This window comes from Colletotrichum fructicola, assembly GCF_000319635.2.
Source record: "Colletotrichum fructicola Nara gc5 chromosome Unknown KSG_Nara_v1_contig07, whole genome shotgun sequence".
NCBI lineage: Eukaryota > Fungi > Ascomycota > Sordariomycetes > Glomerellales > Glomerellaceae > Colletotrichum > Colletotrichum fructicola.
This window is the reverse complement of record NW_027094057.1, coordinates 546,872-571,723: the sequence shown is the minus strand read 5'-3', so window position 1 is coordinate 571,723 and position 24,852 is coordinate 546,872. Positions and strand designations below refer to the sequence as shown.

General features: G+C 45.9%; 8 protein-coding genes across 8 annotated transcripts; 5 read left to right on the top strand and 3 right to left on the bottom strand.

The window, feature by feature from the left end:
• Window positions 1–1,118: 1,118 nt before the first annotated feature.
• On the top strand, window positions 1,119–2,414 carry sirQ-1 (Short chain dehydrogenase sirQ; the record flags this gene model as incomplete). The annotated part of the gene is made up of 3 exons (XM_032030581.1): window positions 1,119–1,146; window positions 1,200–1,460; window positions 1,516–2,414. The coding sequence occupies 3 exons, from the start codon at window positions 1,119–1,121 to the stop codon at window positions 2,412–2,414; spliced, it is 1,188 nt and encodes a 395-aa protein (XP_031889613.1).
• A 660-nt stretch (window positions 2,415–3,074) lies between these two features.
• Window positions 3,075–4,480, top strand: Acad10 (Acyl-CoA dehydrogenase family member 10; the record flags this gene model as incomplete). The annotated part of the gene is made up of 2 exons (XM_032030580.2): window positions 3,075–3,404; window positions 3,464–4,480. The coding sequence occupies 2 exons, from the start codon at window positions 3,075–3,077 to the stop codon at window positions 4,478–4,480; spliced, it is 1,347 nt and encodes a 448-aa protein (XP_031889612.2).
• A 113-nt stretch (window positions 4,481–4,593) lies between these two features.
• adhA-0 (alcohol dehydrogenase) lies at window positions 4,594–5,672 on the bottom strand (the record flags this gene model as incomplete). Its single annotated transcript, XM_032030578.1, has 2 exons — window positions 4,594–5,589; window positions 5,649–5,672. The coding sequence occupies 2 exons, from the start codon at window positions 5,670–5,672 to the stop codon at window positions 4,594–4,596; spliced, it is 1,020 nt and encodes a 339-aa protein (XP_031889855.1).
• A 956-nt stretch (window positions 5,673–6,628) lies between these two features.
• On the top strand, window positions 6,629–8,194 carry Aldh1a7 (Aldehyde dehydrogenase, cytosolic 1; the record flags this gene model as incomplete). Its single annotated transcript, XM_032030576.1, has 2 exons — window positions 6,629–6,733; window positions 6,785–8,194. 2 exons carry the CDS (start codon window positions 6,629–6,631, stop codon window positions 8,192–8,194), a joined length of 1,515 nt encoding a protein of 504 aa, XP_031889856.1.
• A 5,974-nt stretch (window positions 8,195–14,168) lies between these two features.
• rhlG-2 (Rhamnolipids biosynthesis 3-oxoacyl-[acyl-carrier-protein] reductase) lies at window positions 14,169–15,207 on the bottom strand (the record flags this gene model as incomplete). Its single annotated transcript, XM_032030575.1, has 4 exons — window positions 14,169–14,235; window positions 14,311–14,528; window positions 14,586–14,727; window positions 14,783–15,207. 4 exons carry the CDS (start codon window positions 15,205–15,207, stop codon window positions 14,169–14,171), a joined length of 852 nt encoding a protein of 283 aa, XP_031889837.1.
• Window positions 15,208–15,744: 537 nt separating this feature from the next.
• azaF-0 (Acyl-CoA ligase azaF) lies at window positions 15,745–17,577 on the top strand (the record flags this gene model as incomplete). The annotated part of the gene is made up of 4 exons (XM_032030574.1): window positions 15,745–16,060; window positions 16,109–17,109; window positions 17,168–17,271; window positions 17,325–17,577. 4 exons carry the CDS (start codon window positions 15,745–15,747, stop codon window positions 17,575–17,577), a joined length of 1,674 nt encoding a protein of 557 aa, XP_031889774.1.
• A 1,547-nt stretch (window positions 17,578–19,124) lies between these two features.
• Window positions 19,125–20,976, top strand: stcW-0 (putative sterigmatocystin biosynthesis monooxygenase stcW; the record flags this gene model as incomplete). Its single annotated transcript, XM_032030573.2, has 2 exons — window positions 19,125–19,357; window positions 19,416–20,976. The coding sequence occupies 2 exons, from the start codon at window positions 19,125–19,127 to the stop codon at window positions 20,974–20,976; spliced, it is 1,794 nt and encodes a 597-aa protein (XP_031889836.2).
• An 838-nt stretch (window positions 20,977–21,814) lies between these two features.
• On the bottom strand, window positions 21,815–22,842 carry CGGC5_v011805 (uncharacterized protein; the record flags this gene model as incomplete). Its single annotated transcript, XM_032030572.1, has 2 exons — window positions 21,815–21,903; window positions 21,963–22,842. The coding sequence occupies 2 exons, from the start codon at window positions 22,840–22,842 to the stop codon at window positions 21,815–21,817; spliced, it is 969 nt and encodes a 322-aa protein (XP_031889857.1).
• Window positions 22,843–24,852: the final 2,010 nt, after the last annotated feature.

Sequence of the window (24,852 nt, the reverse complement as noted above, 5' to 3'; positions counted from 1 at the left end):
TGATGGGAGATATGAAGTTGTGGCCAAGCAGGCTGAGTTGCGAGTGCAACTTCTGAGGCGATAATGGCGGGCTCCTGGCGTGATCAGGAAAACGGCAGACGCATTGCGGTTGTCTTGGGTCCGTTCCAAGGCGCAAGTGAGTTTCCGGCGCGGGTATCGATCTTCAGAGGATTTCATCGTGGCCGACGGAAGCAGTCCAACCTCGACCGTTTAACGGGCGTCACACAGCAGGCACAGTGGCATTCATGTCCGGGATGTGCATTTCCTGCCGCAGGGTAAATAGGACAGCCAGCCTGGATACGGTACGTATACATGACTTACAAGGAGTAGAGCCTCGCATCGAAAGTTACTGATAGGTAGCCGGCGCCTAATACGCAATTGGTGGTTTCGTGTTCCCCCTAGGGCGACACGTCTGTCGGTGAACAGCCGAGCACGGCACGCGTCAGGTTACCAAATGATTGGGCGGCGTTTGTTGGTTCTAAGGGTCGTGTGGCAAGCTTCTCCTTGGTACCAGAGCTGGGTAAGATTTTCCAGAATGCATCTGAGGGCGGTACACTGCCCGGATCCGGTACGTACTGAGTCGGGATGAGTGGGTACCTGGCCGGGAGGCACGCCCGGCGCAATCTCCATCGGCTCGGAGCTTTGCGCCCCTTTGACTTGTTGGGGGGTTTTCCAACATCAAGGTTCACGATGGTTTATGGGAATGAAGTGCGAGGCTGTACCTGATGTGTGGTGATTTTTGAGCTGCGCACGCCAAGGGTTTCAACCAAGCCTGGCTTGATTACGTGCCTGCGGTCAGAGTAGCATTGTTGGGAATCTGACTTACATGACCAAAAGATGGAAGAATTTGAAGGGGTTGGCCCGTCTGGACCTTCACCTGTGCCAACACTCAAGCAACAGTGCGTAGGTAATGGAGGGAGCTGCTGCCTCTCTGCGTTCTAATACCCGTATGTACACCGGAGTGACTTGGTCTGCTTCCCCACCCGAGCGCATGATGCATTTATTCAACGATCCTGCGTGAACATCGTGTCCTTCATTGAGAAATTTCTATGCTACTTTTTCGTTTCTCATTCAACACCATATCCTCGCCTGTTCTCCCTTAGCTTAAGCTTGCAAAAATGCCAGAAAATCACGCCCTCATTTACGGTATGCAGTACATTCGAGCGATAGTCTTCAGGTTCAGTGCTGACAACAACTAGGAGCAAGCGGGATCACGGGATGGTCTATCACCAATGCGCTTCTCAATGGCTACCCAACCGAGGACACTTTCGCCTCCGTCACGGCTCTCACAAACCGACCGCTGAACACTGAAGATGCCCTGTGGCCTAAGCCTGAGAGGCCGCAGCTCCAGGTCGCCAGTGGCGTTGATATCATGACCCCGAAAGGCGTGGAAGGCCTCGAGGCCGATCTCAAGGCAAAAGTCAAGAACATGAGTCGCATCAGCCACGTTTATTTCTTTGGTAGAGACCTATCTCTCATTTCCCGTTGGTCATCATGTGCTGACGGTGTTGAAAGCATACATTATGGACGCCGACCCTGCGAAGGAATGCGACATCAACAAGGAGCTCATCAGACGAGCTGTCAGCGCTGTCGAGGCACTCTCCCCCAACCTGAAGTTTGTTGTCTTGCCGACCGGCACCAAAGCTTACGGAGTTCACTTGCTGGATCATTTCCCCTTCCCCAAGGACGTCCCCCTACACGAGACTCTGCCGCGGATCCCAGAGCCCTTCGCGTCCCAAATGTTCTACTATGACCAAACCGACATGCTGTCGCAGATGGCCAAAGGGAAAGACTGGACTTGGTGTGAAATCATACCTGACAATATCATTGGCTTCGTGCCCAATAACAACATCTACTGCCTTGCACAGACAGTTGGCACGTATCTCAATTTGTTCGCGGAGCTTCATGGGAAAGGGGCTGAATGCCCGTTCCCCGGAAGCGAGAAGTCTTGGAACAATTTGAGCAGCGAGTGCAACCAAGACATCATTGCCAAAGTGTGCATCTACGCTTCACTTCATCCGGAACTTACCTCTGAGCAACGATACAACGTTGCGGACAGTTCGCAGCCCTCATCATGGAGCAAGAAATGGCCAGTCATCTGCGAGTACTTCGGCCTCAGGGGAACGTCGCCTCCAGCGGACGGACAGGCCCCCCAACCAACGCAGTACCTGTCAGACCACATTGACGAATGGAAAGCGCTGGAGCAGAGACACGGTCTCGTTAGCGGCCGCGTTGCTAACGACCGAAGCTTCGGTGGCTTCGCAAGCTTCATCATGACCATGCTCAACTTCGATCGGCAGCTTGACCTTTCCAAGTGTCATGAGATGTGGGGTTCCAGCACGGAGGAGATTGACACAAGGCAGTCTTGGTATACCACATTGGACAGGTTCAAGAAGGCTAGGATCATCCACTAGTTGTAGGAAGTTCCTGGATGGATCGTTGGGGGCAATGGGAACGCAGGCGTACATGGCAGGTACTGGGTGATGATGGGCAGGGGGGGCCTTGTAGATAAGGTACTCTGTGGTCTCTTAGCCAAACACGGGCACCCTTTAGTTCTCCAGCTGTCCCCAAACCCCGCAAATCCTGATGCTGATGGGAGTGCATGATTGATTTCCCTACCTTAAGGTACCTACCTTACCTTACGGATACCCGTGGGCCATGGCGGCGCATAGCTACCCCGCGCGACCCCCGCAGCCTCCATAAGGGAGCCGCAGGAGACCGAGGTCAAGGTTCCCCCAAACATGGCCAGGAGAGGGAGATCACACCCCATTCTTGGCTGAAAGTACCCCAATGAATCATTAGCGCCTTAATATTCCCGGCCGTTGTCTGCGAAACGGTTTGTGTGGTTCCCCATACCTAGTGCCCTGTGTTCGTGCCGGGGGCGTTGTTCCAGCTCTCGTGCCGCGGTTCGACACGGCGAGGGAACAAGACTCCCGCCACCGGTTACACTCTCACAGCAGCAGTTGCTCAAAAAGAGCCTACTCTAGAAGATATAGGGACTTTTGATTTTGGTCACTGAAAACTCAATTGCATTTGATGCTTGAGTTGAGAATACCATCTTGTCGCCCCTGAAGATGGACACCGCAGCCCTGCATGGACCAGCCTTCAATCATCTCCCGCCATGGGTGAAAGCAAAACTCTCTCCTCTGGCCATCGGAAAGATTGAGGCCGTTTATGAGTGGGTTGAGAATGAGTGCATCCCAAGAGAAGAAATCTTCAAGGCACAGCTTGAGGGTCGGCGGTGGACGACGCCGCGGTTGATACATGAGTTACGGGATAAAGCCAAGGAACGCGGCCTGTTCAACCTGTTTCTGCCCAACCACTTCAAAGAAAGTCCCGGATTGACAAACTTGGAATACTCGTGTTGCGCAGAGATCATGGGTCGCTGTTACTGGGCAGCGCAGGTACGCGTGGCTCGACCTAGTTATGCTCATTCGGGACTACACTGACACTGTTCTACCAGACCATGAATTGCCACGCTCCCGAGACGGGCAACATCGAGCTTCTGGCTAAGTACTGCACTGAGGAGCAGAAGAACAAGTGGCTTCAACCTCTTCTGGATGGCACGGCCTCTTCCGCCTATTCCATGACCGAGCCAGATGTTGCCAGCTCAGATGCGACACAGATTGGAATCCGCATCAAGCGTGATGGAGACTCCTACGTCATCAACGGCAGAAAGCTCTACGGTAATTGTCTGTGGAACAAAGAGCTATCTTTCTACATCCTCATGGGCTGCACCGACCCGGAGAACCCCAACAAGTGGTCCCGCCACTCGATGATCATCGTGCCATGCAACACGCCCGGCATCACGCAAGTTCGGAACCTTACCATCATGGGATATGATCACGCTCCGGAGGGACACGGCGAATACTTATACGAAAATGTACGCGTGCCGGCAGAAAATGTCATCCTTGGCGAGGGCCGCGCCTTTGAGATTGCCCAAGGCCGTCTCGGACCAGGTCGCATTCATCACTGCATGCGTCTGATTGGACAGTGCGAGCGTGCCTATGAACTTGCGCTGATTCGATGCAATGATGCTCGCAAGAGGCCTCGCGGTAAGCTCATTGGAGAGTTCGATTCTAACATTGAGCGCGTTGCGCAAATGCGTCTTGAGCTAGACGCTGCCCGCTTGGTAGTCCTGAACGCTGCCGACACCATGGATCTTCTCGGCAACAAGGCGGGCAAGCGAGCTATCGCTCAGAGCAAGATCCTTGTGCCTATCATGGCCACTAAGATCATCGATGAGTGCATGCAAATGTTTGGCGGCCAGGGCCTCACGCAGCACACCCCTCTTCCCGAGATGTGGACATATGCTCGTTTCGTGAGGGTTGCTGATGGACCGGACGCAGCTCATAGACATCAAGTGGGAAGAGAAGAGATGAAGAAGGCAGCGGAGGTCGCAAAAAGACACCAGTCTTACACGGAAAGGTACAAGGAGTTCGCAGACATGTACGGAGAGAAATTTATCACTTACAACTAGTGGTCGCTCCAGTCATTTTTCATCATCAGTCTGTCATGTTATCAATATATACAAAACGAGAGTGAATTCCACACCGTATACCCATAGAGCCCGCGTGAGAAGCCATCGATAAATCATCTGAAGGCGATTCCTTGCCTCTTAGCGACCTTTCCCTTCTCCATATCTTCAACCATGCTCGCCAGATCTTCCAACCCGTCCCGTATCTCCACTACGGGCATGATACCATGCTTGGCTGTGAACTCGACAGCCTTTTCCATGCGCTGAGGAATACTTGTGCTGTCTGCCTTGATCTTGTATCTCCCCAGCAAAAGATCCATTCCGTCAATCTTGATAGGCTCTTTCGATACACCGATAATCATCAATGTGCCTCCTAAGGTCAGACAGCTGGTAGCAGAAGCAAATGCGGGCGGTGCATTGGTGTACACAGCAACAGCTTGGACGCCACCACCCGTCAATTTCTTGATGTCCTGGGCCCATTCCGAGTTTGACATGGAGTTGAAGACAACATCAGCGCCTTGCTTTTTGGTCTCCTCGAGATTCGCGTCGGCGACGTCGATGCCCACAACCTTCAGTCCCATGGCTTTGGCGTATTGTGTCGCAAGTTGGCCGAGACCACCACAGCCAACTACACCGAACCAGTCTCCCGGTGAAAGCTCGCAGCTGTCGACAGAGTGGAATGCGGTAATACCAGCACAGAACACAGCCGAGGCAGCATCCATATTCCACTTGCTTTCGTCGAGAACGATGGCGTTGTGGTAGTCCACGAGCGCATACTCTGCAAAAAATCCATCGACAACAAAGCCCTGGAGAAGCTGTTTGCCCGTCTCGCAGTGGAGGTTGTGAACCTGGCATCCGGAGCACGTGAAGCAACAACCTCGGATGTACAGAAACCCTACAGCGTCTCCAATACTGAAACCTCTTTCTTCGGCTGAAGGATGCATCGACACGATGTGACCGACACCCTCATGACCAAGCGTTACGGTCTTCTCCGCTTGTTGGATGGCCAGCACGTCGGAATGGCACAATGATGCTGATCTGATTTTGACAAGGAACTCATTCTTGCCTGGTTCTGGAACGGGAATCTCATTTACAACAACTTTTCGCAATTCCTGCAGGGAATGTTAGCGAAAATTCTACATCTGCTATCCGAAGCCATATATGTGCTTACGGGATTCCATTGTCCTGCTTTCATGGTCTTAGGAAGCTGTGGCTGAATGGAACCCATTTGGATAGAAGCTGGTCTCGATTTTTGAATAGGAGCTTACTAGTCTCGGTGGATGGTCCTCGTGAGCCAGAGGTACGACAGCCTGGACGATGTGCTTTAACTTGCATCACTCACCATGTCTATTATCGCAAGACACACCTCCAAGTAATGCTTAGCCGTGCCAGTGCCATCTTCCACTTCAGCAGAGCTTAACCTGGAAGATGTTAACACTGAATGCTTGCGCCGGAACACCTCTTCCTGGACAATCCATCGGTCGCAGACTTAGAGTGCTGACAGTGGGCCATATCTCATCCTTCCGCGGGGTGCTAGTGATGGAACTTTGCTACACGCCTCTGCACTGTTGGTCTCCAGATACACCCCCCTCCACCACGTTTGTATGCCCCACCTCAAGCGGGAGCCCATGCGGGGTACTGGGTATTGCTTGATCGTCGCGGGAGCTTCATCACGCCCGAGGCCCGAGTCAGATTGACAAGGCTCTCTTGGCTTCATGACTCAACAGGATATTGATAGCCAGCTTATGATGCTTGCTGTTGGACGGCCGTCGGCTGTCACGGACCTAGGTAGGTGACGTCTGCCGCGGACTACCGTGGAACCATCAGTACCTGAGAAGCCGACCTCGCGCTGCGCCAAGTTCGTCTTGCAGCCGGATGTCTTCCGTATCACATCAGAAGGCGCAGGCCCCTCACTACGGATGCAACGAGAGGTTTCGTAAAGGAGCTGGAATGAATAAGCACGTAGGAGAATGCATCTGCTCCCCATTCACACCAGTCGGTAACTCTTGCCCGCATCGTAGGAAAACAGGAAGACATACGACCACTGTGGTCCTTGAAAATATCGCTGACGCCCGACCCTGGATCTCATGCTTCTAGTCGGTCAACAAATCAACCGGCTTACAGTAGAAAGCATTTGACTCACTCTTCAACATGGCTCTTTTCACGTCTTCATCGAATGAAGCCACGGACGGCCAGAAGTCCGCATTCTCTTGGAACAAAGACAATCTTCCCAAGCAACATTTCATTAACAATGAAGTAAGAGGCGCTTGCCCCTGAAGCCTATGCATCTGACTGAGACATTGGCAGTACGTGGATTCGAAGAATAGCAAGAAGCTTGAGCTTTTCAACCCAAAGGACGAGTCTCTCGTTGCCAACGACGTCGCTCTCGGTGGGCAAGAGGATGTCGATGCTGCAGTAGCAGCAGCAGAGGCTGCCTTTCCGAAGTGGAAGAAGACACCACCGAACGAACGCCGCGATATGCTGTTCAAACTCGCGGAATTGCTTGAGAAGAACGGACCGGCTTTGGCAGAGATGAATAGGCTCACGCTCGGGGCACCCTTTGAGTCCTTCGGCACCTTTGAACTCCAACTGTCGGTAGAATGCCTCAAGTACTTTGGCGGCTGGACCGATAAGTTTGCCGGAGAGACATATCCGCAAGAAGACGGGTTCCTCAAGATCGTGCGCAACGAACCACTTGGGGTAACTTGCGGCATCATTCCCTGGAACGGGCCCATCGGAAACATCGGTATGAAGGCTGGTCCGGCACTCGCGACTGGCAACTGCTTCATCCTGAAGCCATCGGAAAAGACGCCTTTTGCGGCCCTGGCCCTCGGCAGTCTAATAAAAGAGGCTGGTTTTCCACCTGGTGTGTTCCAGGTCGTTGCAGGAGACGGCAGTACCGGGGCTCTTCTCGCTAGCCACATGAAAGTGCGCAAAGTCAGCTTCACAGGATCGACGACGACGGGACGCACGATCATGAAGTTGGCAGCCAGCAGCAATTTGAAGCGCGTCACACTGGAGCTGGGCGGCAAGTCTCCGGCGGTGGTTTTCAAAGACTGCAACATGGAGAATGCCGTCACCTGGTGTGCGAACGCCATTACCATGAACACTGGGCAGGTATGTTTTGCGGCCAGCCGTGTGTACGTCGAGTCATCGATATACGATGAGTTCTTGGCAGGCTACAAGAAGGCGATGGAGGAGAAGATCAAGGTTGTTGGGGACCCCGAGAAGGCGGAAACTGTGATTGGGCCCCTCGTTGACAAAGCGCAATTCGAGAGAGTGCGAGGCTTCATCGAGAGAGGCCAACAGGGGCAGGGTACGCTGCTGGTTGGAGGGGGACGGGTCGGCGAGAAGGGGTACTTTGTGCAGCCGACCGTGTTTGAGGCCGGCAAAGAGGATGCTGAGATCAACAAGCAGGAAATCTTTGGGCCGGTGGCTGTGATCCACAAGTTTGAGACAGAAGAGGAAGTGCTCGCCAAAGCCAATGACACGGAGTACGGGCTTATGGCTGGCGTTTTCACGCAGGACATCAACAAGGCGCTGAGAGTGGCGTCCGAGTTTGAGAGCGGCATGGTCGGCATCAATTGTGTCAGCCTTTGCTTCTTGACGGCTCCTTTCGGCGGAAGCAAGCAGAGCGGTCAGGGTCGCGAGAACGCCATCAACGCGTTGCGAGCCTTCACAGAGCCGAAGACGGTCATGGTGAACTTGACGTACTGATTGATGGAAGGGTTCTTGGTTACGGTGGAATGAATGAATCAATTGGATGAACGAATGGTGGAATTGGTCGCTCAGGTTTCAGTGGAGATTTCCATCTCAAACATACCTACACTGTACCTACCTACCTTAGGTACCTAAGGTAAGGTGCCTTCGTTGCGGGAAGCCCAGGTAGCAGAGGCGAAATTGTACCGTGTGTATTTACTTTGGAATTGGCAATCATATTTTTTTCACACTGTATTTTGAGGCCCGACCAGGGTTGGGAAACTAGTCACCTAGTATTTAGTCAGACTAGTTAGTCAACTAGTTTAGTCAGACTTAAGTCACCTAATTTAGTTGACTTAACTTGACTAGCCTAGTCTTAGTTACTATATTGACTTAACTAGACTAGGACTAGTTAACTAGCTAGTTGACTAGTTATAACTAGTTAAATTAATAAAAATTAAGTAAAATATTATGTTTATCATAATAATTATTAGTTAATATTAATAGTAACTAATATTAATAATAACTAATGATAATAATAATAATGAATTAATAATGAATTAATAATAATTATAACTATTGTTAATTAGTTTTACTAAATACTTATTAATAATAGAAAATTTATATTATATTAACTAAGTATAATTAATATTTAGATATTATAGAAAATTAATATTACATAAATAACTATAAAAAAGTATTTATATATACTAACTATACATATAGTAAGTATATATTAAGAAAGCGTTATATATTTATTAAGTATAAATATATTTAATATTATATAGGCTCAAATAAAAGAGACTTATAGATACTCTATTTTAATTAACTATAAAGGGCTTATAGTTACCTTTATAGTATTATAATTATATATTATAATCTATAAAAAAAGAAACTACATATCTAGAATATTAATATGAGTATAAGTTAATAAAGGTATAATTATGTAAAGACTTACTTAAAAAAAAGTAGTTTTTTCCTCTTTTTTTTCCTTATTATTAATAATAGTAAAAGGATCTTTTTAACTATTAAGTATTAGAAATATTAAATATAAAGATATAAGAACTTACTTTATAAATAAGTTTATATAAAAGAATATATGTAATAAAAGGGTATTCTTATAAGTAATGTAGTAGTATTACTTAGATAAAAAGGTCATAATAATTTAGGAAGTGATTTAGGAAGTAATTAAAGAAGTAATTTAGCAAGTAAGAAGTAAGGGAAAGTAGAAGGTATATATCTTAGGATTTTAGTTTTTAGAATATTCTTAAGATTAATAATTAGTCCTCTAGATTAATAATACAAATTAAAACTCTAACTATATTATTAATATAAAGTATTTAGTATTAAGTTATTAATAAATAGTATAAGTTACTAATTCTAATTAGTAATTAGAAAGATCTAGAAATTCTAATTAGTAAGAAGTAGAAGTTTCTAAAAACTATTATTAATAATATATATTAATAATATTTTAAATTAATAATATAGATTAAAAATTTAATTAGATTATTAACTATAATTATTAGTTAATAGTATAGATTATTAATATTGATTAGTAAGTAGAAGTTTTTAGAAATTCTAATTAGTAAGAAGTAGAAGTTTCTAGAATTAAGGATTATTAATAGGTATTACTTTAACTAAACTACTTAACTGTTAACATATAACATTCTTTTATAATAATAATAATAATAATATAAGAATAATAATAACGCTTAACTTACTTTAATATTCTATATAAAATAAACTAATAACATTTAAGGTATAAAACCTTATATAAAAATACTCTATTTATTACAACTTATAACTATAATATTGATTATGTAATACGTATAGTTACGTAAGCACCTTATGTAATTAGCAGTTTAGTAGGTTACGTTTCAGGTTATCTTTCCCCTCACTTTTCCCTACTAGAGGATGCAACCTGCCAACAACAATGAGAGTCATCACAATACATCAATTCCTTTATTATTCTCGATACGATTAAATGCCTATAAATGCTTAGGATTATTACATTTCATCATAACATAAGCCCATCTATAACCCTATACTATATAGGCGTATATACCACGCCCCTGAATACGCTTATACCTGTGTTAACATTGACTACTAGTTTAAAGCTTTCTACTAAATCTAATTACTAGTTCTAGGTTAATAATGAATAATTAATAATCTTATATTATTAATTACTAACTAATAATTAAGAGTAGTTTAGTAGTTATATTATTAATTCTTAGAAACTTCTAGAAAGATAGTAAAAGTATTAAAAAACTATTATTTCCCCTTTCTTACTACTTTTCCTTTTTTCCTTCTATATAATAAAATACTATAACTACTATTATATTATAAGTTATAACTATTACTTAAATCTTTAAAAAAAAACCTATTTATTCATTCTTTTATAAGAATATTAAAATAAATTCTCTCATTATTTCCTCTTAACTTTCTAGTTTTATTTTTATTACTATTATTAGTAATATCCCTACTAGTGTAATAATATTATAGACTCTTTATGTAATAAAGAGGACTATAAATTAAAGCTTAATAATAAATCTTTAGCTTATATATTTAAAAATAACCTTTTTATATAGACTTTTTTACTTATTAATAAGGAAAAAGAGAGAGAAATACAAATTAAATATATTATATAAGTATTTTATTTTTTATAACTATATATAATTAATTATATATAATTAGTTACTTTAACTAATTATATACAACTAGTTTTATTAATTAGTTTTATTAATATACTTATATTAATTATTTAACTATTAGATATAATAAAGATTAAGTTATTAAAGTTAAAGGCTTTTTAACTTCTAACTTTATAAGGTATTATAGGCAATCTTATCTAACTATAGCTTATAACAGAAAATCTAAATTAACTAGATCTAAAAATAGGTATTATTTTATATATAATAATACCCTTTAATTTAATATATATATTAACATTAATATTTAAATAAAAAGAAATAAATATATTATCTACTAGAAAGTCTTTTATTATTAATAGTAATAGAAGACCTTATAGTAATGCTATTTCTAATTTTCAAGAAGAAGATACTTATATAAAGATATTAGATTTCATAGTAGAAAATAACTTATCGTTTAATACTATAGAATCTAATTATTTTAAAGAGTTATTAAATTATTATAATATATGAGTCTATATTCATAATATTTATACTTAATATTTATAATACTAACTTATACTAACTTTACCCCTATAATTAATTAAAAAAAATAAAGGCTTTGTTAGACTCTATTTACAGTAGATTTATATATCTTATTAATTTCAAAATTATAAAGAATATTAAAACTTTAAGAAGATTTTCTTTAGTTTTAAATATTTAAACTTCTAAAGCCTAAGATACCTTTTTAGGTATTATTATAAGCTATATTAATAGCGATTTTAAGCTTATATATAAGCTTATAAGTTATTATTAACTATAAGTATTATTATTATTATTATTATTAATATTATACTAACTGTATATTTAGTTTTTAAAAACCTTACTAAATACTATACTAGTCTTTATCTTTATAAAGAAGTAATAGATAGTTAAAGTATTTATCTTAACTTAACTATAAATAATTTCTTTAGGTAAGTTAATTATATTATTAATTATATATATATATATATATATATATATATATATATACTAACTATATATAGTTTTATTAGAGATAATATATATAATAATAATACTTTTATTAAATCTTTTAAAGCTAATTATAAAGAAACTTATAATAAGCTTTTTAAGAATAACATTAAATATATTATATATATAATTAACTTAATAGTATAAGATATACTATAGAGTTTTATATCTAATTCTACTATAGAAGAGGGATTATTAGATTATACTAATAGTAATATTAGTATAATGAGTAATAACTTAGCTATAGAAGAAAATAAAGAATTAGAAGAAAATTTAGTAAGTAGTAAGTATTTTATTATATTATATATAATATTAATATATATAATTTACTAACTAAATTAAATAGACTTTATAAAACGAATTTAATATATAACTATATTAGTTAAATATATAAGCAAAATAAAATACTTTTTATTAGAAAGTATTAATAGAGCTAAAAATAAGAATACTCTACTTTCTAATTTTAATAAAAAAATTATCCTTATAGGTAAGTTATCATTATAATATATACTTAAATTATTAAAATATATACTAATTAATATTAGATTATAAAATTAAGTAGAACTCTATATGTAAAATAACTTCTATTACTATAGAAGTTAAACCTATTTTAGATTATATTTATAGAAATATTAGTAATTTAGAGTTTAAAAGACTTTATATTACTAATAGTAAGTATAAAGCTTTAAAAGACTTAGAATTTATATTTTTAGTCTTTTTGAAGCTTAGTACTTACTTATAATCTAAGCTTTATATTAACTTTAATATAGGGTTATTATATATATATATACTATATATAAAAAGCTAGATAATTTAATCTCTAAGTTTACTACTTTAAAAGAGAGATTAATAGAAATAGTAAGTAATTATTATAATTAATTATTATAATTATAATTATAATTATAATTATATATAAACTAACTAATTTAATTAATAGATTACTTATTATACTATTTTAATTAATAGTAAAAAAAAGGGAATAGTTAAACTAGCTAAATATTTCCCTTAAAAATTAGATTTCTTTAATCTAGATACTTATAAACCTTATATTATAAGTATAATACTAGATCTTAGATTTAAAGTCTACTATTTTGAAAATAATAAGCTTTTATACTATTATCTTACTATTAAAAAGGATATTATTAATTTATTAAAAAGAGAGTATAAATTATAAGTATATATATTTATTATTTATATACTAATATATTAATTTAAAGTTAAAATAGAAAAAGATTCCTCTTTAAACTCTAAAGATATATTAGACTTTAATATATTTTATAATTTAAACTCTAATAATAACTTTTATATTAGTAGTAATACTACTATAGAAGCTAAATATATTAGTTATTTAGCTAAAAGGCTATTAGGATAAGATGTAAGTTATTTTATTAATATTAATATATAATTTAATATTATATATACTTATTAATATTTACTAATATTTACTAATATTTATGATAGATTAATCCCTTACTTTACTAAAAAAGTAATAGTTATAAATATCCTATATTAGCTATTTTAGCTAGAAAGTATTTAGCTATTCTAGCTACTTTTGCTCCTATAGAGAGGGCTTTTTCTATTATTATTAATATAGTTACTAAAAATAGAAATAAACTAAGTCCTTATACTATAGCAGAATTAATCCTATTAAAATATTAGAAAATTAAGGATTTAAAGGAATTAAAAGAGATATTCTTAGATGACTTAGAAGAAGAAGACTTAGAAGAAGAAGAAGAAGAAGAAGAAGAAGAAGAAGAAGAAGAAGAAGAAGAAGAAGAAGAAGAAGAAGAAGAAGAAGAAGAAGAAGAAGAAGAAGAAGAAGATTAATTAGTTAGATTTTTATATATATAGTTTATTTAGTTATAAGTTATTTTATTTAATTTATATTATTTTACTTACTTATAAACTATTTATATTAATAGTTCTATAATATTAATTAATATTAATAATTATATAATATGAATTAATATTAATATTTATATAATATTTATACTAATTCATACTAGTGAACTAGTCTGACTAGCTAGTTGACTTAACTTAACTAGCCTAGTACTAGTTAATAAGGTGACTTAACTAGCTTAGTCTTAGTTAATAGGGTGACTTAACTAGCCTAGTCCTAGTCAGCCTATTGACTTGACTTGACTTGACTAAATCCCAACCCTGGGCCCGACTCGACCCCGCCAAATCCATAGATGCACCGACCGACCAGAACTGAAGAAACCCACGCACCCCTCAGTTACCTACCTTACCTAGGTACCTACGGTACGTGTTCCCGTCTCCAATATGCTGCGGGTGCCTCCCGAAGGTAGGTAGGTATCCGTAGGTACCTAGGGTCAGATCTTGGACATCCTCCCTGCAGCCAATCGTGCACCTCCGTCAACCGGAATGTCGACGCCGTTTCTGTTAAGCATCCATCAGCTTCTTCTGCCCGTCCGAATCTTGTCATCCATCGCCAGAAGGGGCACGAATACTCACACGTACTTGCCCGCAGGCGAGCAGAGAAAGACTGCCACGCCTGCTATGTCATCGGGCTCACCCAATCTGCCCAGAGGATTGTCCTTGCTGAGCTCTTCCACCCCGCCCAGATTGCTAATGAGGCCCTGCGCCAGCTTCGATGGGAAGAAGCCGGGCGCGATGATGTTGGACGTGATGTTTCTCGGCCCGAGCTCAACCGCCAGGTTGCGACCGAGATGCTGCGGCAATCACACATCAGCAAAGTTCATCGTGGTCAGATGAGATACCCGACTCACATTCGCAGCCGCCTTGGAAGTGGAATACATGATAGTGCCGTGCTCCCCTACATGCGGCACATTGTTACCCGCCGTCGAACTGACAATCAGCACCCGAGCCGGATCTTCTTTCGACGCCGCTAATTCGAGCAGCGGAAGCGACCTGTCGCCATGTCAGCAACCCGGTCCGGCTTCGTCGACCGATTCTTCGCTCTCACTTTTGCACCAGCTCGAACACGCCTCGCACATTGAGGTCTAGGATTTTGACTGAGCTGCTTGGCGGAGCATCTTCAAACTTGGATCCCCAGGCTGCTCCGGCGTTGCACACCAGAATGTCCAGGCCTTTGCGACCAACAATGTCCTTGACCTCACCAGTCAATCGAACGATGTCCTGCGAGTCAGCCACATTGGCGGCTATGCCTGTCGCCTTCCCTTCAATTTCCGGAATTTTGTTCAGTTTCTCAACTGCCTGGTCAATGCCTTGATCGCCGCCGCGTTTTCGAGCCGTGATCACGACCTGAGAGCATCCCGCAAGGAGGAATGCTGTGGCCATGTGGAGGCCAAGGCCGCGAGATCCGCCTGTGACCAGCGCCGTCTTCCCTTCGAGGGAGAAGGCGGATCTAAGGTTCTTGAGTTCGGACATGATTTTTGGGAACAAAGTCTCTGCAGATTGAAGGGCTCGAGAAGAGAGCGAACGAGCATGCGTCTCTGGATAGAGACAAGGGTGATCGCCCAGGCACTCTCACGGTCAAGACCCTCGCAATATGAGGTCTGTCAGCATGGGGCCTCCAAACATGCGGTGCTCTTCGGCTTTCCAGAGCTTTCTCCGTGGTTAGCATCGGCCACGTCGGGTTTATCCCAAGGGAGCTCCCCAAGTACCCAGGAGGATCTAGGGGTAGCTACCCCAGACTTCCCCAACTACCTTACTACCCCGCAATCCCGCTACCGACGCCATCCCGAGGGAGCACACGGCCAAGATGACGGCTTGCCATGCTAACGCCGTCTCTCTAGCATCATGATAATTCCCAATTCCCTTCCTTATCAGGTGAAACAAACACAGACCGTCAACCAGCTCCCTCAATTGAAGACGCACAAGCCCGCCCCCCGGCAACTTTGTTATCGCCATTCAGTTCTTTCCAAGGTCTGGTTTTCGATTCCTCAGAGCAAGCACCGATTCAACATGGTCATCACGTCACCTTACCCATCTTTGGAATTGCCCAAGACAAACCTACTGTCGTATTTGTTCCCTCGTGATGGGGTGTTATCGGACGAGCCCCTGTGGATCGACTGCAAAGATGAGGGTATCAGCCTCTCCCCCAGACAAATGGAACAGTGGGTAAAACGCCTCTCCTTCGGCCTAGAACGACTAGGCCTCCGGCGCGGAGATGTTGTCATGATTTGCACTCCAAACCAGATATATGTGCCTGCTGCATACCTTGGGATCGTAGGGGTGGGATGCGTCTTCAGTGGTGCCAACCCGGCTTACACAGTGTCTGGTGGGTCTCCCCTTTACGCGGAAAGGGGCATCAGCTGACATCTGAAAGAACTCGTTCACCAGATGACCAACACCACCGCCAAGCTCATCCTAGCACATCCCAATCACCTCGAACAGGTGCTTGAGGCAGCAGCCAAAGCCGGAGTCCCAAAAAGCCGCATTTTTCAATTCTCTGACGCCGAGAACGAGACCAGGCGTGGCATTCCCGACTGGAGGCACATGATTGGGACGCCAACGGAGGCGGACTCGTATCAATGGCCGGAGCTGAGTCCTGAAGAGTCTACCAAGACTGTGGCCACGATCAATTACAGCTCCGGGACAACCGGTCTTCCCAAAGGAGTGTGCGTGTCGCACCACAATCTCATCGCCAATGTCGAACAAACAATATTCATGCGATACGCAGAGAAACCCTACGCCTTTGAAGCACGCCCTCAGGAGAGATGGGTTGGCTTTCTTCCACTATACCATGCCTATGGTCAGCTCTACGTCATACTCATGGCCGTCAAACTCCATGTCCCCGTCTACATTATGAAGGAGTTCAGATATGAAGACTTCCTGTTCGCAATCGGCAAGTATAGAATTACCAGCCTGCAGGTAGCGCCACCAATACTGGTCATGCTCTCTAAGCGGCCTGAGACGGCTCGCTACGACCTCTCGAGCGTGAATGAGGTGCTTTGCGGAGCAGCCCCATTGTCCCGAGAGCTTCAGAATGAGTGCCAACGGAGGTTCAAAATTCAGATAAATCAGGGTTGGGGCATGACGGAGGTGACGTGCGGCGCTATCCATGTGCCTGGCGGCATCAGAGATGATACAGGCAGCGTCGGCAGGCTCGATCCCAATTGCGAATGCAAGTTGGTTGATGAAGAAGGCAGAGAGGTAGCCTTTGGTCTGCCGGGCGAGCTGTGTGTTCGTGGACCGAATGTGTGCCTGGGCTACTGGCGAAATGAGGCTGCCACGAAAGAGGCGCTGGACAGCGAGGGTTGGCTAAAGACGGGTGACATCGCCATATGTAATAAAGATGGCTACTTTTGGATTGTAGACCGCAAAAAGGTAAGTGTTACCATGGCTTGGAGGATCTCATCCGGTGTTCAGTCTGACATGAAAGTAGGAGCTCATCAAAGTCAATGCTTTGCAGGTCGCTCCTGCAGAATTGGAGGCCGTTCTTCTCGAAAATGAGCACATAGCAGATGCGGCCGTCGTTGGAATTGTCATGTACGTCCGAATAAGGTCTCCTGAAGCTTTGAAACAACATTAACGCGAATCAGCGATGGCAACGAATGGCCGAAGGCTTACGTGGCGGTACAAGAGGCGTCCAGGGGCAAAGTCAAGCCCGAAGACATACAGGAGTGGGTCAAGCCCCGGGTTTCCAAGCATAAATGGTTAGCGGGCGGCGTGGCGTTTGTGGACGAAGTGCCCAAACTTGCAAGCGGCAAGATTCAGAGGAAGACTATGCGGGAATGGTCCAAGAGGGATGCTGCGGCACTGGCAGATACGAAGAGCGCCAAAGCAAGGTTGTAGAATATCTGTGTTCCTAAGCTTCCAGGGACACAGCAAGATCTTTGTGTAACCCCACGCATAGCGACGTGTTTTGTCTAGAACCTTGCCAATAATCGTCAAGACGCTACCATCAACCTTCAGACGGTGCGTTGGGTATTGATTACGTGCAGACACTAGCTCTTGCTTGATGAAAGACCTGTAAATACCAGCCGTCAAACCCAGGCAGCGACCCTCACGAGCAGCTAGATCGCCCGGGGAAGCAACTCGTCGCCTCGGTCGTCAACGTTGATGTTAGGTAACTCAACGGGCAGCTGCGACATGCGACCCCTCACCGAAGGCGAGGTTCGGATTTAGCAGCATGACGGACCCCGTACCCCGTCTGAACTCATCGCCTATCTGACATGGGATGTGCATTGGAACCAACGGGTAGCATCCAATGTTGATTACTACGTCAAGTGTCCATCGCCCCTCCATATTGGCCCGAGCTCCTCCGGTTGAGGTTTCCCGGCTGCGTCCCGTTGCTTTTGCTGCCCAGCCCAAGACTCGCCGCCCCCGCTCTGCCGGTTCCGCACCTCTTCATCCGCATCCTCAACGACAGTCTCACGAAAGTCAATCACTAAAGCGACGGGGACCAGGCCCGGGGTTTCTATCTCCAGCAACCTGGCTTCATCGTCGCGTGCCACGCTACGGGATAAACATTCTATCCCGGGAAGCCGCCATGCATTCTACTACAACCACCCCCTTTTGAACTGCCGAGGAACATCTCATCCATGCCATCAAGTGTTGCCGCCTTGTCAAAGTCTCCCAATCATACCGGTGGCATTAACGGTAGGATCTTAATGCGGTAGGCCTGCAGTTGCTACTGTAGGTTCGGAATGCCAATCGGCCAAAGTTAAGCCTTGGGGCCTTCGTCTGGTCTCTGGGAATCTTGGCCCAAGCGGTGCCATCACCTCAAACATGACTTGTTTTCACTCCAAGTCTCGTTCCCACTGAGTCATGGTGGCTTGTTGGCCTGACCAGAGCCGTGCTCTCTCACGAGATCCCCTGACTCGAGATGGTTGAGATCGCTACCAATGCCGATGGCGGCGACTCCAACCTGCTACTCACACTCCAGTCACACGCCCAAGTGAGCCCGCACACATGCGGCAGGCCATGCAATCGGCCGTCCTCCAGACCGCCCAGCAGCCCCGCCCAGGACAAGTGGTCCACTCCGTCTGTTTGGAAACCGTTTGTGGGTCATGTTCCGTAGTTTCTCTCGGTTCTTTCGTTGCGTCGAGGATCTGAGAGGCCGAGAATGTTACTCTTCCAGATACCACTGGCTTTATTGCGTTCTCTGCCGGAAAATGTTGTGCAATCGTCGGTCATGACGTTGGGATATGCGATGCCGAACCTCCCAGATGACCTATATCAGCAACCATCCAGCTAACCCTTTAGTCTCGCCGTCCTTTGACAGACCATGCTCCGATCCATCAAACTTCTTTCTTTGACTTCTGTCAGTTTTCGTTCGCCTTGGCATCTTCCGTTTTGTCTACTCCCGTCACGCTCACTCGCCGAAAGGTGGTTCAACCATGGGAGACTTCTTGCTCCCTCAGACCGCGCAACCCGGAGATCGGGATGCGACTAGACGGCTATCGGCACCCATTCATAGCGAACGCCATGTTCGGGTGATTTGCGTGGGCGCCGGCGCCTCCGGCTTGTTGATGGCGTACAAGCTGCAGAAACACTTCCACAACTACTCCTTAGTATGCTACGAAAAGAACCAGGCAGTCAGTGGTACATGGTTTGAAAACAGATATCCAGGGTTTGGCAACTCTCATCATTGCCTTTTGACGTATCAACTAACTCTGGACGTTCCCCAGCTGTGCCTGCGATGTACCTTCGCACAATTACACCTGGAGTTTCGAGCCTAAGCTGGACTGGTCAGCCGTATACCCGCCGGCGCCAGAGATTCGAGAGTATTTCGAGAGCTTTGCAAGGAAGTACTCGCTGGACCAGTATATCAAGCTGCAGCACCAAGTAGTAGGGGCATTTTGGAACTCCAAGGAGGGGGGCTATGATGTCCACGTGAAGGATACGCAGACGGACACCACTGTCGTCGACCATTGCGACGTCCTCGTCAATGCTGGCGGCATCCTGAACAACTGGAAGTGGCCTGCCATCCCTGGACTTGACAAGTACAAAGGCACCCTCCTGCACACAGCCAATTGGGATGACTCCGTCTCCTTGGAAGGCAAGCATGTCGGCCTCATCGGCAATGGATCCTCGGGTATCCAGGTACTGCCCGCAATACGCGACAAGTGTCACAAGGTGACGACCTTCATTCGCGAACCGACGTGGGTGTCTCCTGTCCAAGGACTTGAGCAGCACCAGTTCAGCCCCGAGGAGCTGAAAGATTTCCGCGAGAAGCCTGGAGCGTTGATGGAATATCGCAAAAACATTGAATCTGGCCTCAACGGGCAGTTCGGGATCTTTCTGAAGAACAATAAGATCAATCAGGAGACGCACGCCTACATGCTTCAGCAGATGAAGGAAAAGCTCAACAGCCCCTACCTCGAAGACAAACTCATCCCCGAGTGGAGCGTTGGCTGCCGCCGTCTCACCCCTGGTGTGAACTACCTTGAGTCTCTCACAAAGCCCAATGTCGAAGTGGTATACGGCGAGATCACCGAGGTAACTGAGCGCGGGTGCGTCAGTGACAACGGCCAAGAGTACCCTGTAGACATTCTCATCTGCGCCACCGGTTTCGATACATCCTTCAAGCCGCGCTTCCCCGTTGTCGCTCCATCGGGTGAGAACCTCCAAGATAAATGGGCCATCAATCCGGAATCGTATTTTGGAATGGCCGCGTCTGGCTTCCCCAATTACTTCCATATGCTTGGCCCCAACTGCCCCATAGGCAACGGCCCCGTTCTGTCCGCAATAGAGGCACAGGCCGACTGGATGCTCAAGATTGTGGATCGGTACCAGACCAACAACATTGTCGAGTTCGCTGCGAAGGAGGAGGCTGTGCGGGACTTTGTCGAGTACAAAGAGTGGTTCATGACCAAGACGGTATGGGCAGACCCGTGCCGTTCGTGGTACAAGCCGCGAGCCGATGGGCCTGTTGTGGCGTTGTGGCCCGGCTCGACACTTCATTACATTGAAGCTATCAAGGAAGTTCGATTTGACGACCTCGACGTGAGGTACGCCGGCAATCGCTTTTCGTGGTTGGGCAATGGGTACTCTCAGACGGAGCTTGATGACACCTCGGACTGGGCATACTACATCAGAGACAAGGATGATGATCCACCCCTGACCACCGCCGGAAAGCGAAAGATTCTGACTAAGAGCGGATCGGTTAAGGGTAGAAGTCTTGTTTCTTTCAGTGGCAAGCCGGAGGACGCTGAGCCTGGGCCGGCTAAAGAGATGGCCCGCCTATGATGGATGTTGTGTTGGAGAGAACTACTGCTTCTGAGCAATTTCAGTGATGACACAATACTAGCTGTAAGCGAGCAACTTACATAGCGTTCTGTTTATGCACCAGACATTGCATCAATCTGCTTCTTTCCTTCACCTTAATCGTGACGTTCACTGGGTGATGAATCAAAGGCGGTGACTTCCCAGGTATGTCTTGACAATCGACGAGGGGCTCGTCTGATGCTTACTGCACGTCGTGAATCAGAAAAGAGCAATGGTCTCGTCACCGCTCGTATAAAGCCACACACAAACGACCGTAAGTGCGGACACGGAAGCTTTAGAAGACACCACTTTCACAATTCCCGAGCTCCAGAAGACATCATGGTCAGCACAATCTTGCCACTGCTATTGGTATGGAGTTTGTTGGGCGCTGGGGTGTTTGCAGAGAAAACCAGCACGCCAAACACAGGGTACGTCAGCGGAGGGGCCGTTGCTGGTATAGTTGTCGGTGGCGTGTGCGTTGTTGCACTCATGGGGTTGGCCGTCCACCTTGCACTTAAGAACTCTTGGTAGTTGGAAGACAAGGGAATGGTTCATTCGAGGTATTGAGCCAACCTCACAGACGAACACCCAAGCATGATCGCCGGGACACATGCAGTAGATGGTTCGGCAGTCAAACTTCCACGAAATTTCGCCTCATCGAGCTGCCACGCGGGGTCACAGGTTTGGGGAACCAGAACATAGGCGACCAACGAATACATACATCGCATGGAGTCGAGACGGGGTCGCAGAAGAAGCCATCTGGTCGGAGAGGTGAAGTGGTAGTGGGTATTTATCAAGACCATTATAATTGAGCCGGATTCTAGGCCGTCTCGGCTTCCGCCTGTTCTGCGTTCTGCTTCTTCGCTTTGTCAAAATCCGGCATTACTTTGGGTTCGTGCCCCAGAGCGACTACATCAACGTCAGTCAATAACCTGGCATTCCTTAGCTGGAGAAGGGATAACACTAACGCCTATCGAAGAGGAAGTATGAAGTGACGAGAAGGATGGGCATGGCGACCATGGTAGCGGTCCACTTCCTCGCCGCCGAGCCGTACGCTTTACGGTATTCTTTGCTGCCTGGAGCCGGTGTTTTTGGGGTCTCCGTCGCCGCGGAAGATGGCAGAGTGGTCTGACGAGCTTCAGGCCGCGCGGGGGCAATTGTAGGCGTAATATTGTGCGCGACCGGCGTGGGAATTGCTGTCGGGGCAGTCTTAGACATGGTTGACGCGGACGGAACGGTGGGGTTTGCGATAGGTGCCGCCGTTGTAGGGGCCGAGGGTGTCTTAGCAGTTGTCTTAACCGATGTTGCTGCAGCGGCCACAGACGTGGCGATCTTGGGCTTTGTTGTAACGGCGGCGGGCTTCGAGGTAGTGACCTTCGCAGCCGTGGCTGTTTTCGCGGCGATCGCCTTCTTGGGCGCAATCGCGGATGTTGCAGTCGTAGTCTTCGCCGCCGTCCTCGTCGCCGTCTTCGTAGTCAGGTTGGCAGCGGGTGCAGTCGTCTTCTTCACAACCTTCGTGGCTTTCGCAGCTGTCGTGGACGTGGCGGTCTTGGGCGCTGTAACAGCAGCGCTTGTCTTGGAGGCCGCGGCGACTGTGGTAGTGGGCTTCTTCGTCGCGGCAGCCGCAGTGCTGACACTTTTCTTCGTTGTCGTCGTCGTCTTCTTGGCTGCCGCTGCAGCCGCGGTGGTCTTCGGGACAGCGACCGTCGTGGTCGTGGAAGTCGTGGCCGTCTTCGCGCGAGTCGTATAGCATCGTTCCGCTAGGAGCCCCGCGCGACGCGGGGTCTGGGCGGCAAAAACACGCCAGGCGGTGCTCGTAAGTGATCGAGAGAGAGTCATTAAAGCCATGGTGAGAATATCGTTACAATAGCTGAAAGATTACACGGTTGCCGGCAATGTTTCGTTTCAAAGCGCGGTAGGTGTAGCTCGACAATTTTTTTTCGACTCGCATTCGGTCTTGAAGAGTCATCTCGCTGTACGGAGAAGAATGGACAGGGATGTGGTGCCGTTAATTGAATTGCGCCGTCAACAGATCGGCATTAGGGGCGCAGAATGCGACTCTAGCTCGGGCAAGAGCGCGTTCGCGTCGTGATGGTTCATGCATTAGAGATTATCGTCAAGCCAGAAATGTCGCTGACATCAAACTGGACACCTAGATCCGTGGACGCAGCTGGCGGCAGGTGGTGCCGTGCTTATCGGACACTGGGCAGCAGTAGGTACCTTACCTAGGTGGATCAGGTTTTTCCGTCAGGAGCTTCCAAGGTCTTCACGCTTGAGGAAGTCAATGTCAACGACGTGCTATCCTAGTTGGGGACTCCTCCAGCTCAGATAACCACATGCTGGACGAGCATATACACGAGAACGTACAGCTGTTGGCATTTGGCAACAAGGAAATAGCCCAGGCAGTCGCACGTGCCGCCGGCGTTGGACTCTCGTTCTCGCTCCCAGCATCTCCAGCAGGCCCTCCTCGATGCATGGCTGGGAACGTCGTGAGTCCCATACAAGGGGGCCGGCTACCGGACCGTTGTTTGATATTAGCTGGTAAGGTCATGTTTGTGAGGCTTTTCCCGCTCACCCTCGTCGGGCCCAGTCCAGCGCGGAATGCTTGTCGACCAGTTGACGTTACCTGCCGGCAAGTGGTGGCACAAAGGTTGGTACTGGGTAGATTCTCCGCTTCGCACCTTAAGTGTACTGACTTGAAAAGGTGTAGAGCCTCGATAGCCTAGTTGGTGAGGGATCTTGTCCTGATGATTGAGAGATACTCACAACTTTGCTCGGTACATGGGCTGACGGTGACCGAGGAGGTCTGGCATTACTCAGCATCTCTCTACTACATCTCGGTCAAAGACCAGCACCGGCAGTGCTTGCCTGAGCAGAATTCAAGTGGCTTTCTACACCTCATGTCTTAGCGACGCCGCCAGTGGCCATCGCTCATCGATATTTCGATTGGCCCTCGACTAGGCTGCCCTTGGGCTTTGGCGATTCCGAAATTTGAAGGCAGGACGGCAAAACCAATTTATACCGCGGTCGCCCAACTAAGGCACAGAAGTTTCTACCTACGGAGATGCCGTATCATCGGTCGGGGGTGAACACCTGCTTTCAGCGTCTCCGCGAGGGCGCCATTGCGCATCCAGAATCGAACACCAGGGCTTCTGGCGTCTCTTTGGGGATTTGACCCTATATGCAAGTGCGTACAGGCCCAGTATTGCCAAAGAGTTGCAACGAAACGACAGCGGGAGGCCAGGGTCACAAATGAAACGAGATCGCGTCGATCTGGTCATCCCTCAAGGTGTTGCATGGCAATTGTCGAGAGACTTTTGCAGTACCGAACGGCCTGGACGCATGCTATCGAGCTGAGGATGGTGCCACCAGGATGCGATGGCAGTTCGCTTGAGAGTCTGCGTAATTGCAAACGGCCCAATTGGGTGCCGCATGTTCCCCTGTATACCGCTTCGTTTTCCTCTCCTTTACCGACAACAATGCAGTGCTAACCTTCGAGCAATGGCGCGGTGGAGGAGACAAATAATTGGGGATCAAGGGAAACCCCGCTCGGGTAAGAGACACCCTCCGTCCAAGTTGTTCATCATGGCCTGATCATCTGCAGATTGATGTAGCAGTGAAATGCAAGTATCCATGCCCACAATCAATCCATGAAACTACGGCTCCCTACGGCGGCATACGGTATGCGGTGGGACTGGGCGTTGCCGTCAATTCAATCCAATTACGCCGGGCTCTCCGCGAAACCAGAAAAGAGAGAGCGGGTGAGTGTTTGACCTTTTTCTTGTTTGTTTCTCTACTTGTTGCCGAGATTTTTATGAGATCTCTAATGCATCCTTTGTATCTCTAGAGCTTGATGTG